At 35.9% G+C, this 15,004-nt stretch overlaps 3 protein-coding genes across 12 annotated transcripts in view; 1 reads left to right on the top strand and 2 right to left on the bottom strand.

Annotated features, from left to right (window-relative positions):
• Positions 1 to 15,004, top strand: part of ena (ENAH actin regulator enabled) — a 204,977-nt gene that overhangs the window by 129,283 nt on the left and 60,690 nt on the right. The window lies entirely within an intron of this gene.
• LOC141406018 (uncharacterized) lies at positions 4,344 to 5,776 on the bottom strand. The gene is made up of 3 exons (XM_073990985.1): positions 5,568 to 5,776; positions 5,316 to 5,520; positions 4,344 to 4,454 (listed from the first exon to the last, which is right to left on the bottom strand). Exons 1-3 carry the CDS (start codon positions 5,774 to 5,776, stop codon positions 4,344 to 4,346), a joined length of 525 nt encoding a protein of 174 aa, XP_073847086.1.
• Positions 9,125 to 10,253, bottom strand: LOC141406561 (uncharacterized). Its single transcript, XM_073992235.1, has 3 exons — positions 10,016 to 10,253; positions 9,781 to 9,948; positions 9,125 to 9,381 (listed from the first exon to the last, which is right to left on the bottom strand). The coding sequence occupies exons 1-3, from the start codon at positions 10,247 to 10,249 to the stop codon at positions 9,232 to 9,234; spliced, it is 552 nt and encodes a 183-aa protein (XP_073848336.1). The 5' UTR covers positions 10,250 to 10,253; the 3' UTR covers positions 9,125 to 9,231.

The raw sequence follows: 15,004 nt of genomic DNA, 5'->3' as shown, positions 1-15,004 counted from the left end.
AAAAGTTGCAACATTGGAACCGGTATAAGAGAATTGTGGTTAACGGTTAAGTCACCCTCGAACACTGGAAAGAAGGTAGATAGAGCCTCAGTCACATTTGGCAACGGTACGCTGACTGATCCGAAGAGGTGCGCAAGTGATATCAATCGACAGTTTGTCGAGCACCCCGAGAGTGACAGGGCGAAGAAAAGAGTACACTACTCATAAGCTCTCTTCCTGCCGAGGATCAACCACCACACAATGGACGAATGTTGCGAATATCATCAGGAACACTAAATCATCCAAAGCTTTGGACACTGATAGAATCTCCATAGTAGTGCTGAAACAGCCAGATGCGCCGGGAGTAGGGTATCTTACTAAAGTTCTCAGCCTCTCGCTAGCCTTCCACATCGTTGTCGAAGTCTAGAAAATGGGCAGGGTGGCCCCGCTACTGAAGCCAGATATGGTTGCCAGCAATGGTGGATCGTACAGACCGATTTCGCTTTTGTCGCCCGTAGTAATGACTATTGAGGCGTTTGTCCTTTTGTGGAGGCCTTTTATACTGTCAAGCACTCCACACTGTTTGAGGATATCGAACAGACAACCCTCCGGCCAAGTTTAAAACGTTGGATAATCAATTATATGAATAATTTAGGAGCCAGAAGTCCAACCCCGTAGAGTGCAACAGGGCGTTCCCCAAGGTGGGGTGATATCTCTGCAACTGTTTAATAATCTCCTGTATTCCACCCTCTCCAGATGACATTGCGTAACGTATGTGGATGATTGTACGATCTTGTCGTCGGGTACCTTCCCAGATGTCATTTGTGAAATTTGGAACTGCAATTTGACTGATCTTGCCTACTTTTTCCACGGGAGGAATATTCCAATATCCGCCACTAAATCTGAGAATACAGTTGAATGTCATGGTCGCCTCCGACCACAAACTATCCATAAATTCTAGCTCATGCCTCAGCTATCTGCGACAAGCTAAGATGTAGGAACAAGGTCCTTAAATCCCTAGTCGGCAGCATGGGGGATGCAGATAAACAAACATTAAACTATGCCAATATAAGTGCAACGCGGTCGAAAAATATTGAAACCTGTCAAAATGCCACCTGAGAACGGCAAGAGGGTGCCTCCTCATTAGGCCGGGGCGATTTGAAAACCTTAATGGGCCCTTCGCGTTTCTGATTTCTGGGGTTGAACTGAGCAAAAAAGTCTACTGGACCATATGTCTACGATGAAAATCGAGCCTCCCGATTTTGACTTTAAGTTTTTTATTGACGTTTTTTGGATATTTTGGCATATAACAGCCAAACCATTGGGATTTTCGATCCAACACAAAGACAAGCATTGTAGCCAAGACAGTAATTGAAAACTCTCTAATACATCGCAAAAGCATTGGAACGCTCCTTCAGGCAGTTTTGGCCCTAAGAATGTGCAAACTTTTCGGAAAATGTCGATAAATGACATTGTGCTACAAAATTTGACCCGAAAAATATTCAAGAGTTCTGATGCAAAATTATATCGTGTTGGGATCCATGGACAACGACAATGCCTTTATTTCGCTTGGGTCACTTTGTTTTATTATTTTATAACGGTGAAAATCTGGGTTTCTTACATTTTCAAATTTAAACGGGCATATCTTATTTTTTCCACAACGGATTTCTTTTGATCCTTCTTCCTTTTAAAGGGGTGAATAATGTCTTTTGAATAAGCTATTATTGTTTTAAATCGGTTAACAAATGGCTAAGTTATAGTGGTTTATGTCTGCAAACCCCCACAAAAAACCTATAAAGGAATTTTTCAGACATAAACCACTCTAACTTAGCCATTTGTTAACCGATTTAAAACAATAATAGCTTATTCAAAAGACATTATTCACCCCTTTAAAAGGAAGAAGGATCAAAAGAAATCCGTTGTGGAAAAAATAAGATATGCCCGTTTAAATTTGAAAATGTAAGAAACCCAGATTTTCACTACTTTTACCGTTATAAAATAATAAAACGAAGTGACCCAAGCGAAATAAAGGCATTGTCGTTGTCCATGGATCCCAACACGATATAATTTTGCATCAGAACTCTTGAATATTTTTCGGGTCAAATTTTGTAGCACAATGTCATTTATCGACATTTTCCGAAAAGTTTGCACATTCTTAGGGCCAAAACTGCTTGAAGGAGCGTTCCAATGCTTTTGCGATGTATTAGAGAGTTTTCAATTACTGTCTTGGCTACAATGCTTGTCTTTGTGTTAGATCGAAAATCCCAATGGTTTGGCTGTTATATGCCAAAATATCCAAAAAACGTCAATAAAAAACTTAAAGTCAAAATCGGGAGGCTCGATTTTCGCGGTAGATATATGGTCCAGTGGACTTTTTTGCTCAGTTCAATCCCAGGAATCAGAAACGCGAAGGGCTCATTAAGGTTTTTTTGCTTCCACACAAATCGCCCCACCCTACTCCTCATGTCTTCAATGGTCCATCTACATGAGGAGACAAAGATTCTTCCAGTACAGTAAGTCACATGGATAGAACTCCCCCACCCAGGCATGCCAGGAGAGATCTTCATGATTTAGAAAGAGAGGTCCAACTTTACAAGAGAGAAACCCTAGATCAACAAGCCTATCAAGCAGGTTAAAATAGCATTCACAGGGATGCAGTCGCAGATGCCATAAACAACTGTCATGTGAATGTGGTCCTCGCGGCCGTGCAAAACATCTGCCCAGCATGTGGCACAGGCCCGCACATTACGCTACACCTGTTCAACTGCCCTGCCAAACCTACTCACCTAACACCACTTGATCTGTGGTTACGAAACAGGCACATTCCTAGAACTGGAGATAGACCCAGAGCCACATTAAATAGAAAATTTACTTACAAACATAAAATAAAAACACTATTACAACAACAACAAAAAGTTTCAGGGTTAAAGCCGTACCTCATCTGAATTTATTCAAAATTGTCCCAAAAAAAAATAATTTTAGAGGGATGGAGTCAAAGACTAAAATATCCTTCGCCAAATTTCTCTATATGTCACTAGAGGAACGAAGTCTCTATTTACATTATATATCTTGAAAATATCAGTATCAATTTTGCCGAAAAAACACTAAAGTATTGTAAATTTTTTTTATGAAGTAACATGAAACTTCGTTTTAGATGAAAAGTGTTGTGTGTTCAACGCTCGCAGTTGGTTGTGCACATGTAGGCGTTCAAACAACCCTTAATGTTCGTACGCGTAGCACAGTGTGTTTCGCTAAAAATCAGAAGTTCGCATGATCAAATCCAGCAGAGAGCAAAACAAAAAATAATAAAATAAAAATATGAAATGTGTTGAAATTGAAAACAAAATCCACCTCAACTGTTCTAAAAATAGAACATATGTTTTTTTTAGTTTATTTATCAACTTCTAGTGGCCAGAGAATAACTAGTTATTCTAGTGGTTATATAAAAACTAGTTACTGTTTGAAATTTTTGTTCAAATATATATCTCTTTTTGGCATATTTCCATATATTTCAGAATATTGTTTGCATACATTTTACATATTTTTGACACGACGCACAGTGCAAAATATGAGCACTTTAGCGGAACTTTACTAATAACTTTTAAAGGAAAAGGTGTAGATTCCTAAAATTTTGCACAAATGTTTCTTATATTAGTGGACAGTGTGGGGCTCAAATTGGGCTGCCGTTTTTACGTTTTACATTTATTTTTCAATCGATTTTGATGCAAATTGGTACATTGAGTTTTCAGCGGATAGAAAACTTATGTACAAAATATTTTCAATATAGGTTCGCGTTTTGGAATAGCCCCCACATGGCGGGTTCCCTCATATTGGATATTTTAAAGGTCGAAGACAAAAATTGCAGCCGATTTTGATGAAATGTCCACGGAAAATAAAAAAAAAATAAATTTGAAAACTTCAAAACATCAGTTCTTTCCGACTAAAATTGCACGAACACAATAAGGGTTTTCAGCATTTTTTAAAGTGTAATATATCATAATTGTTTTGTAAAATATTAAGAAAAATAAATCAAGGCATACTGACTTACCATTTGTCCGCGTCAATCCATTTTTTTAATGAATCAAAAATACATTTCTTACCAAAAAAAAAATGATTAAACAAAAGTGCATTTTTAAGTCGTTTCGTGGAGTAAATCGGCAAACTGAGTATGGATCATTTGCAGTGGAGTACTTAGGTAACGAATTCAATAAAAGTTTAATTAATTTCATGTACTTTGAAAATCCCTTAAAGTTCCACTAAACTTCCCAAATTTCATACTGTGCGACATCAGTTTAATTTTTGAACAAAATCTCATTTCAGTCGAACGAAAAATTAAATAAAAATCATATTTGATATATCCGAAATTAAATCATTCTCATGTTAGATTTTTTTTCAATGAAATGCCATGCACCCACCACCATTATGTTGCGTATCACAGCGGTAAAGCTGCACATGACCCACATTTGATCAAAAGTCTGCAAAGATACCTAGTATTTACGTAATACCTAGTATTAATACAAAAGTCTTAATTATGGATAGGTAATGGAAAGCAACAATCCATTTTTCGAATTTTCGATTTTTGTCTAAATCTAAATATACGATTTTTCGGTCTGGCAATTATTTCACTTGTCTGAAAAATCGACTATCGACTTTTTTATAACCACCGAAAATCGATTTTATATTTTGAAACTGTAAAACCGCCAAAACTGTAAAACCGCCAAGTCAACAATCTATGGACAAACTCGAAAATCGATTACAGGATAATCGATTCCCTCCAGACAAAAGTCGACTACGATTTTTAGACTTTTGACTGCAAAAAGTCGATTAATCGAAAGTCGACTTCCCTATCCCTAGTCAAAATCTTCATAATCATGTACAGAAATCGTTGTTTTCTCCCTACTACTCTATAGTATATTCTTGCAATTTATTTATATACTATACTAATAATTTCTTTCTTTTATTGTTTCTTTTTAGGTAAGTGCCTTTTTATTGCATTTTTATGTATATGATCGAAGTAAGTAAACCACACCTAGCAGACTCTCCGAATGATTTTTAATGCTAAAATGATCTAAACGACAATTGAGTTTCAAACATATGAATATGATTTATTATGCAATTCATTACTTTTTTTATTCCTTCACTGAAAAATAGATTTTAATTTGAACATGCCGTTCGCCATGTGTACCCGTAAACAGTTGCTGCATATATTCTCCAGTGGGTAGTGGGAAAAATTTAAATTTGCTATCCGTTAATACCAAATTTTTGATAAATATGTCCTCCTTAAATGAGACATTATATTTTCATCGACATCAAAATCGAAACGGAAAGCTACTTACCTTGTATGGACAGCTGTGATTTAGATTGGTATATCCCGACATGACATTCAGCAATATTTTAGCTACAGGATGATGATTCGATTTGCTAAGCATTTTACAAAGATCAACAGTTTGGTTGTACAAAAATGGTTTGTAGCCATTGGCTTTTTTGTAAAAGCCCATTTCCATCTTTAAACAAGAAACGAGGAAAGATATTTTCTTTAAGCTTTGATAAATTTTCATTAAACAATTTAACTTACAAATATATCCGGCAGAGGTTGTAGAACACCAATCGTAATATTCAAGCCAACCACACCTCGACGCAACACCTTTAAGCGACATTCGGTGATTTTAACGACACTTTCATTCAACGATTTACATTGTAAATTTGTTAATTTCAAATCAACACCATTTATAAAATTTTCTTTATAGAAAACTAGGACGAATAGCAACCCCAGGGATAAATGTTTGTACAAATACATTGTTTGTTGTTTAGCTGTGCCGTGGAATATCGCAACTAACCGGAAAATAGAACCCTCTATTGAAATTTAGGTCTATTCCCATCATTCAATAGTTCGATGATGATAATCGTTAATTACTTAATGTTGACTTATGAACTCATCAACAAATTATGTTAATTAGATGAAATATACAATTAAAAGCATATCATAATTTTGGGGTTAGATTAATGGTCTGATTATGCTCTCAATATTATAACGTGGGGTGAGGATGGTATAATATTTGTTTGCAGGTCGAGTATTGACAATTTTTCAAAATTTGCTTAAAATATATTCATTAAGTTATATTGTAACAAGTAAAAAAGTATCAGTCTGCTTTACCGACAGAGATATACCCTCAGCATATTTGAATTGAAACTTTCATCTACGGACAGATCAAATGTATTTAGGGTCTTTTCAGAATTTTGTGGCCCTTTTTGGACATTTGAACTGTCGACAAAAATGTGGATTAGGACTAAAGTTCAAAAGTGTTGCGGAGGAAGTTGCTTGAAGGAATGGATCGACATAGTCCATTATGGAAGTGGATCTTATTTTGGGAGTCATATCTTTTCGATAGATATCGCTATAGATATCATCGTACAACTTTTGGACCAGTATGCCAGGACCACAACGAACCGCATCGGTATACAGTTCCAAGGATCTTCGAACAGACACTAAACTGCACTTAGACACAAATGTTGAACTTTTGTGAGGGAGGTACCCTAAGTAGACCGATATTGGCCATTTTAGAACAAAATTTGTAAAATATTAGGAGATCCTAAGTTTGGACCAAATATTGGACAAAATATGGCGAAGGCCAAATTTTGGACCAAATAGGTTGATTAGTTCGAGAGTTATCGTGCTCTCTAGCCACTACATATGGTGCCATAGGGTTTTTTTACACCTTTCGGGCTGTTTTCTCAAGCAGTATGGACTTTTACCGTCGTAATTGAGGCAGCGAATGTAAGTTGCCTAATCAGAAATCAAAGTGATTCGAGAGCAGGTCTTAAAGTGAACTTATCCTAATTTTTTGTGGGATGTACCCGAAGGACTGGACAAATTTAGACCATATTCGAATCTGATCTATATCTGGTAGCTATATTAGGATGTGTAAAGTATGGACCAAATCGGTTACGCCCTTCAAGAGTTATCGTGTGCACAAATTTTCCGAACATTTTTGAACTTTTGTGGGGGAGGTACCGGAAGGAGTGGACCTATAGAGATTTTTTCAAAATTTCAAGTATATATGAAATGAAGCCATCGTTGAAATGTTAGTTCTTCTGCATTGGTCTTTGTATAGAATTTGCGGAAGTTTATAGGGAATGGGTCATAGTTATTACACTTACTATTATGAGGTAGTAAATATACGGAGCTAAAATTTATCTTGTATGAACAAGTTAATGCCTGCTCCGAGCCCCTTTGGTCCGTGTCGAAATAGTGAAGTACCACGTTCCATCTATTTGTTCAGCTTACCAGATCAACATTCCACATGGGATCCCATGAATTCACATGTCAACATCGGTGAGATGTAATAGATTTATGAAATGGGTGCAATTCCGAGGCTGATCAGGTCTCAGTCCTGCGCCAGATTTATCGTCGTAGTGGGAATACGAAACTCCCCCGCAGTCTCCTATGTTGATGTTCATTGCTGCAATGCCTTTGCAACGGTATCCGTAACAGAGTCACTCTCACTGACTCTGTTACGGACTTTATAAATCATAGAAACATCATGGTAGCCGCGATCCAGGAAACAAAGCTTACCGTCACCTGTAGATTGCAACGTTGCGATGGTAACAACGTTTTGCGGAAGGATCGGACAAGATTTGTAGGAGGAGAACTTAACTTTCTTATACACCAGTTTGTCCAGTATGTACCTATCGTGCTTGAATTTGACTCAATGACCCATACATAGAATATATGGTGTACCATTAACGTGTGGGACTGTCGAGTTAGAGGTGCTTAATGTGTACAAAGTACATACCGACGATGAATAGCTGTGCAATGCCTAATATGCCTAACATTAACTCGATTTTGAAGGGGAATAACCGTCTGGTGCTAGGTGACTTCAATGGTCATCAATGCGCTTTGGCATTCCGCCCATGACAACGATCAGAGAGGTACTTAGGTGTATGAGCTTATTGATTGCTCCTAATTTTGCACGATGAACAATAACCATAGCTCGCCAGACATCATCATTGTGGCACCTAGTCTGATAAATGGCGTGTCCTCACTACCCGTCATATCGCCTGGCTCATACATGAAGGATGATAAAACGTCGTGACAACGGCAGATTCGAAATGGTGCGCGTGTTATTTTAAACGGCAATTTATAGAGCACTCCTGGTGTGCCAGGTCGTAAGAGGAGGAAGCACCGATACAATATACTATTAGTGATATTGCAGAGGTCATCCGAAGCGCGATGTCATCCAACGCGTTGGGCCCACGCGGGATCTCAATGGTGCTCAATTTATCATTAGCGAACCATAGATGCAGGCAAGAATGAAAGCAGAGGCGAATCGTACAGGCAGGGAAATCAGTCTGTACGATTCACTCTCCCAGTTAGGCAGAGGCACTACTTCTCCACATTATGAGAAGTTGTTTCCCAGTTGCTCAACACCAGGATGGATTCCGGAAAATGCATAGTACCACAGCAGCATTACATGTCATATCCACACATAACAGACGAGGAATGCATCAGAACAGGTCGTGTGCCGGAACAGTCGTCATGGTGCCTCTTGACCTATCGTAGGCATTTTGTTCCAGTGGACAACCGTGTTTAAATCCTTTGATAACCAACTTTATGCGTGGACGCTAGTAGTTTGTGGAATTTAGAAATAAAGGATCGAAAGGATCGGATGGTATGTCCGGTACTATATAAGCTCTACCTTTCTGAAATTTCATAACCTCCAGACGGCATAGAGATCTTAATGTATACGGATAATTTTATGATCTTGGAGTCGGATCCCATCGTCGATGAGATATGTGATCGATTAAATAGCTACATAGTTGATTTGTGCAGTTCTTCCATTTAAGAAATATGAAAATATCCGTCGCTAAATCTACTGCCATACTGTTCACCATCTTGCCGTCTGAAACTAGGCTCGCCCAGCACATATGGTGTCCTGATTCCGATATTTGAAGATATTGGAAGCGAATAAGTAGTTAATACGATTCTACTTCTTTTATGGACAATTAATGGTCAAAAATAACTACAACGTTTCAGGCGACATATCCTTGTTTAAATAATGAGTTAGTAAGGATATTTGTAATGGGCTTTTTATTACTGGGATCATCATTAAGCTCAACTCAAAAACAAAAACTTTTATAATTGTTATTAAAACATATTTGTATATTTTATTGTAATTCTGTCTTAGAAAGCATTTTACAAATTTTGGACAGGAATTTAATTCGAACAACACATTTAAACCACTGATCTGTCATTTAATTTTTGCGTGTGAAATATACTTTAATACCAGAAACTCGTCCAGTGCGGGTTCCAATAAACAAACTGACCAAATATTCTCCCGATGGTAGAGGTAGGAATTTCATTTTTTCTTCGCTCAAAACAAGATTCTCCACATGGATATCGTGCTAAAAGGGAATAAAGAAAGAATATATATTGTTAAGCATATTTAGTACATAGACGAACATGGTTATAAAGAAAGTTTTGTGAATAAATCTCTTTAAAGGAGAAAATCCATGTTCGTTACTAAAGATGATCACGTGCCTCCTTCCGACACTTCTACCACGAAAATTCTGTATAATTTTTTATGAATGCTATTTTTATACGCATCAACACCTACCATTTATTGAGTGAGTGGTTCAATGAAAGGAAGCATTCGCTGAGAAAATGCGTGTAACGAAGAACGATATATTAAAAAGAGTCCCATATCACACGAATCGGGGCACGATATGCGTTCATCACTATTCGTTATAACCATATTCTACTACATAATGAATGACAAAATTGCAAAAGAAAAGATAACTTACATCATAGGGACAGGTGTGATTCAAGTTGGAATAATCCTTTACAATATTAAATATAATATGTGACACAATATTTTGCGTCTTCTTTGCCATGACTTCACAAAAATCTACCGAGGTATTGAACAGAAATGGCTTATAGCCATTGGCCTTTTTGTAAAAGCTAGCATCAACCTAAAATTCAATAAAGGAGTCTATTATATTCTGTTTAATAAATGAAAACTATGGAATAAATGCATACCTTAATATCCGGTAACACTTGAAAAACTTTTGCATGCACATTTAAGCCCATTAAGCCAGAAATGGTCGGTTTTAGGGCACACTCTTCAAATGTGGTAACAGTTTCATTAAGGGTCGTACATTCCAAATTGGTAAATTTAATTTGAAATCCTGTTGCATCAGTTGGCCCGTATGCCATTATTAAATATGCAACAATTTGTATCAAATACACAATTTTCATTTCTTGTTTCGCCATAATGTTCGTTGTCGTTGCACCACGTACTTTCACTTTGATATTCAAAAATGTTTTGTCAGTATTTTAAAATCTGCCTTTAAATATGTTATTTTTTGTCATTAAGAAATAAAAAATATTTTAATGGAAGTTTGCAATTTGTACTAGAATCGAAAATCAGATAAGAATAAACCGTTTAATTTTTAAATAATTCATTTTTTGTGTATTAACTTAAAATGAAGCGATTTATTGTTGATGTCAATATTTTCATATTTAATGTTATACAAATGTCATGTGATGTTTATCTTTATTTATTACAAAATTTAACTCATAACTAAGATAATTACAATGTGATGTTTATAAGATCAATCATTTTAACTAAATCGTTCATTATTTTAGAAATGTTAAAATTGTGTCATTATTGGCTGTATCACAACACTTAATCTCTAAATTACTAATCTTAGCATACTATATAATCTCCATAAGGTTTTGAGTATTAATATTAACGAATGCTTACAAGAAGTTTGCAAGAAGAAATTTAATGTTATAAGATTTTTATTATGACATCATTTCCCTTTTAAAGATTTAAATTAACCGCAATTAAGACACATAAGAAAAGACTATAGTCGAACGGGACTGAACATGGATATCCTACATCACACCCTTTGGACATTAAATAACTTAATTATTAAAACAAACAGCCCTATTCTGAACGCATGGGAGTTGGGAATTTTTTCCCATTCCCACATTTTCGTATTCTGAATAAAATTTTGTGGGAAAAAAGTATACATTCTCTATCTTGAATTGTGGGAGAATTTTGTGTCATTTTGTGGGAAAAATCTCCCCAGCAAACAGTGTGGGAGTTTGAAAAAAAATTTCAAGAAATTTCATATTTTTATGAAATTTCATATTTTAAGACACCTACACGACAAAATTATTGCAAATATTTATAATCGCCATGTGTTTGCTTAATAAAAACATAGAACATATACTGTAAAATGTGTCATTAGTAGACTTCGGATTTTGCATATTCTTATATGATACAAAAACCTGCAAGAATCTAACATGTTTTACACCGATAAAAAATTTTCCTTTATGTTATCGAACAAAACAAAAAAAGTAGTAAAAATTAGTAGATTTTTGCAGTTCTGGAACAGACGATATGTATTGAAATACGAGAAAAAGAGTCATGGTTGATTCTTAACGCAGCACAGCAAGTAACAACAAATCAATTTCAAAAGAATTTTTGGCAATAATTATTAAAATATATTGGAAAATAACCATAATATATACAATCTTTACAACATTTATTCATTTTCGTAATATAACCTTCGGGTTTTTTAAATCAGACGACTAACGTTCTATTGAAAACGTGTTATTCTCCTCAACGACACGACAACGATCACACAAACGTACATACATATATGCCAAATTATTGCAATCTATTCCATTTTCCGAAATGCCTTTTCTTGAATAGGATCGTTATTTTTGAACGTAGAAGCTTGAAATTTTGCAAGGGCATGTGTTTTAGTTTTAGATTCAATCAAAAGCGTATTTTATTTATTTATTTTTTTGAGATACGTCTTCGGAAATTTATGGTGACGATATGTAATAACACACAAAAATATTTAATAATCGAGAAAAATATCCGAATTTATCTTTTTGAATTTTTTTAAAAATATGCAAAATACGAGTTCTAGCGATCATTAGGAATAAGTAAAACTAGCGATATACTCGTTAAACCCCTACAATAAATAATTTTTAAAGTTCCTATTACTTTATACACAAAAGTTATTAATTAAAAAAAATGCGTACACCAATTCGCACATTCTGAAGAAAATGTGCTTATTAGAACAACATCACACATCGTTGACTCCATTCACATAAAAAATCCATAAATCAATGCACGGTTGTTGAATTAAGTGAGTTGTGCTTTTGCTAATCTAATTCAAAAACCGCGAATTCAATGTAAATAGGCATTTTGTATGACAAAACAAAATTAGAGCCCCCAAAAGTATGCTATAATAATTTGGTGTAACTAATTTCGAATTTCGAAATTTCAGCTCCCATGTTTTGTTGTTCCCACGTCGTTGAGAATATGGAAAACGTGGGAATGGGAAATTTCGCTCCCATGGGAAACAGTTCCCATGGGAATGTTCAGAGTAGGGATGAAAATGTTAGTCCTTCAAAGACGTCTTCTTAGATCTTTAAAAACGCAAAGGTATCAACCGTCCACTACTTAGTGCTATACTGAAAATACCCTCTCCAAATTATATAACATGAAATATAGTAGAGGAAATTTGACTGGATTATTATCTCCTTCTTATTAAAAATAAGTAAAAAAGTATCAGTCGGCTTTGCCGACAGAGATATACCCCCATCATGCGAGACATTTGAACTTGCCGAACATAGTCCATTATGGAAGTGAATCTTATTTTGGGAGTCATATAATTTCGATAGATATCGGCGCCCACTAGTCATTTCAGTGGGTCTTCGTATATCTTTGCATCTATGACACGGATGAACGAAAGCATACTCTAGCGTCGATTGTTTTTTTATTCTCTTGCATTCAGTGGTTGATGAGAAGTCAACGAAAGCACACAAGCACGGACGTACGTAATGTTTTCTTTATGTTGTAATTGAATAGTCTTTGTAAATTAGAATTAAAACATTAAATTTATTGTTTGTTATTTAAAATTACTTCTTTGATGTCACCATATTAAAAAAATAAATAAAATCTATTAGAAACAACATTTTTAAATTTTGTACTCAATCGGAGAGTAAATTTGGTACTCTTACCACTACAGTCACACATATTGTTTTGTGCATCCCTGATCTATGACATAGCTCGTCAACACGGGGGCACGGTGACCTTGCAGTGTGAATACACACAATCTAAATCAGCATCCCGCAAAAAGGGGCACACGTGCCCTTGATGAGAATAACAACAGAACAACCACCATTCGGTTTTCGTTCAGAAGTCAATGAAGAAGGTTCTTGTTTCAATGATTTTTAGTTTTAGCAATGCATTAATGCACATGCGTTTTGTGGAGAGAGCCGTATGCGTGAGACCGCAAACAATGCGTTTGTATTAGTGCCGATACCTGATCTGAATTGTGATGAGTTTCAACGTTACTCTCACCACCGATAATTTTATTTGTTTTAGCAATGAATTAACGCACACAATGTTTATCGAGAGAGGGAGGGAAAATCTCGTGTATGTAACCAACACAAACAGAGCGGTTGCATTTGTAGTTGTTGGTGAGCCATGATCTATGGTGTATGTGCATCTGGATCTCACTTGAACATTGGAGAAACTCCCAGATGAATGATGCTAGAGCAGTCTATGCATACGCAGGCGAGTATAAATACGTGCGCGTGGCGGGTGGGTCGAGTCGAGTTGTAATTTGGACCGCGACTTAAAATCGTTAGCTGCATGCATCTTTTATAAAGGAAAATATACAAAATACCAAAAAGTTAAAACACAAAACATAGCATACCCATCTATTTTTCAACCGATTTCATTGGTTTTTCCCATTTTGGAAAGCTAACTGAATTACTTCGTGATAAAAGCAAACACATAATTACACTGTTTGGTATATTCAACGTAGCCTAGAGCACGAGAAAATTCATTTTTCCGGTTTTAATGCGTTTTTGTCACACTTAAACCACTATATCTTAGCCATGTGTTAACCGATTTTAAAGAACTATGGTTTGGTCGAAAGACATTTATCTCCCATTTTAAATAAAAAATAGAAATAGAATAGAAATCCGTTGTGGAAAAAATAGGTTATGAGCAAGAAACCCCGTTTTTCTCTACATTTACCGTTATAAAATCAAAAAACGAAGTGACCCAAAGAAATCAAAGGTATTTTCGCCTTCCATGGACTCCCACAAATCCGAATTTATGCATCAGAACTCTTGCAAAAAATTTTTGTCAAATTTTGTATCACAGTGTAATTACACTGTGAACCGAAATTTTAGTGCAGAGATAATTCCTTTTGGGGATGAAATCCCTTGGTGAGTATATTAAGGATCCCGAAAGACAGATCCGCCGTGAGTCGAACTTCCGAGTTATGGCGTGATGAAATTTCTACTGAAAACCCTGCCAGGAATCTGAAATTATATCTTTGTTAACTGTTGTTCAAGCTTATTTATGAGATGACACGTCTTCAGTTAAATCGAACGAGGATTATTTTCGTAGAGCATTTCGACCTTCTAACTCGCTTCGTTCAATGTCCTTTTCGTCCCTTATTTTAAGAACCGCTAGAAAAGTACCACAATATGACGTTTTTCAGCTTCGAAATTTTATGCAAAAATGACACTCAGAAAATTTTAGGTACGGCTCTCATTGACAACTAATCGATTTTGTCTTGTTTTCATGGTCCTTTTATGTATTTACCCGGTTTTTGTTCAGAAAAATGCTATATTTATACCCTACACCACTATGTGGGGAGGGTATTATAAGTTGGTTTTGGCCAAAAAGTTTGTAACGCATCGAAATAATGGTCGTAGACTTATATATACCAAAATAAATGTCTCGACGAGCTGAGTCGATCTGGCTATGTGTGTCCGTCCTTCTGTCCATCTAAACCTTGTAATCACGCTATAGGTCGCAATTTTTGTCGGATCGTCATCGTCGAATTTTTGGGAGTTGATGCGGGTCCCACAGAGGAAGAAGCCTATTAAGTTTGGTGGTGGTCGGATAATATTCAGGAGTCGAAATAAGTAAAAAGCTTAGGTGGAGACAAGTCAACGTTTTTTTTTCTTATGGGAATA

This window comes from Musca autumnalis, unplaced genomic scaffold, assembly GCF_047663935.1.
Source record: "Musca autumnalis isolate F117 unplaced genomic scaffold, ASM4766393v1 scaffold_5, whole genome shotgun sequence".
In the NCBI taxonomy this organism is placed as follows: Eukaryota; Metazoa; Arthropoda; class Insecta; order Diptera; family Muscidae; genus Musca; species Musca autumnalis.
This window is presented reverse-complemented; position numbering and strand designations above follow the sequence as displayed.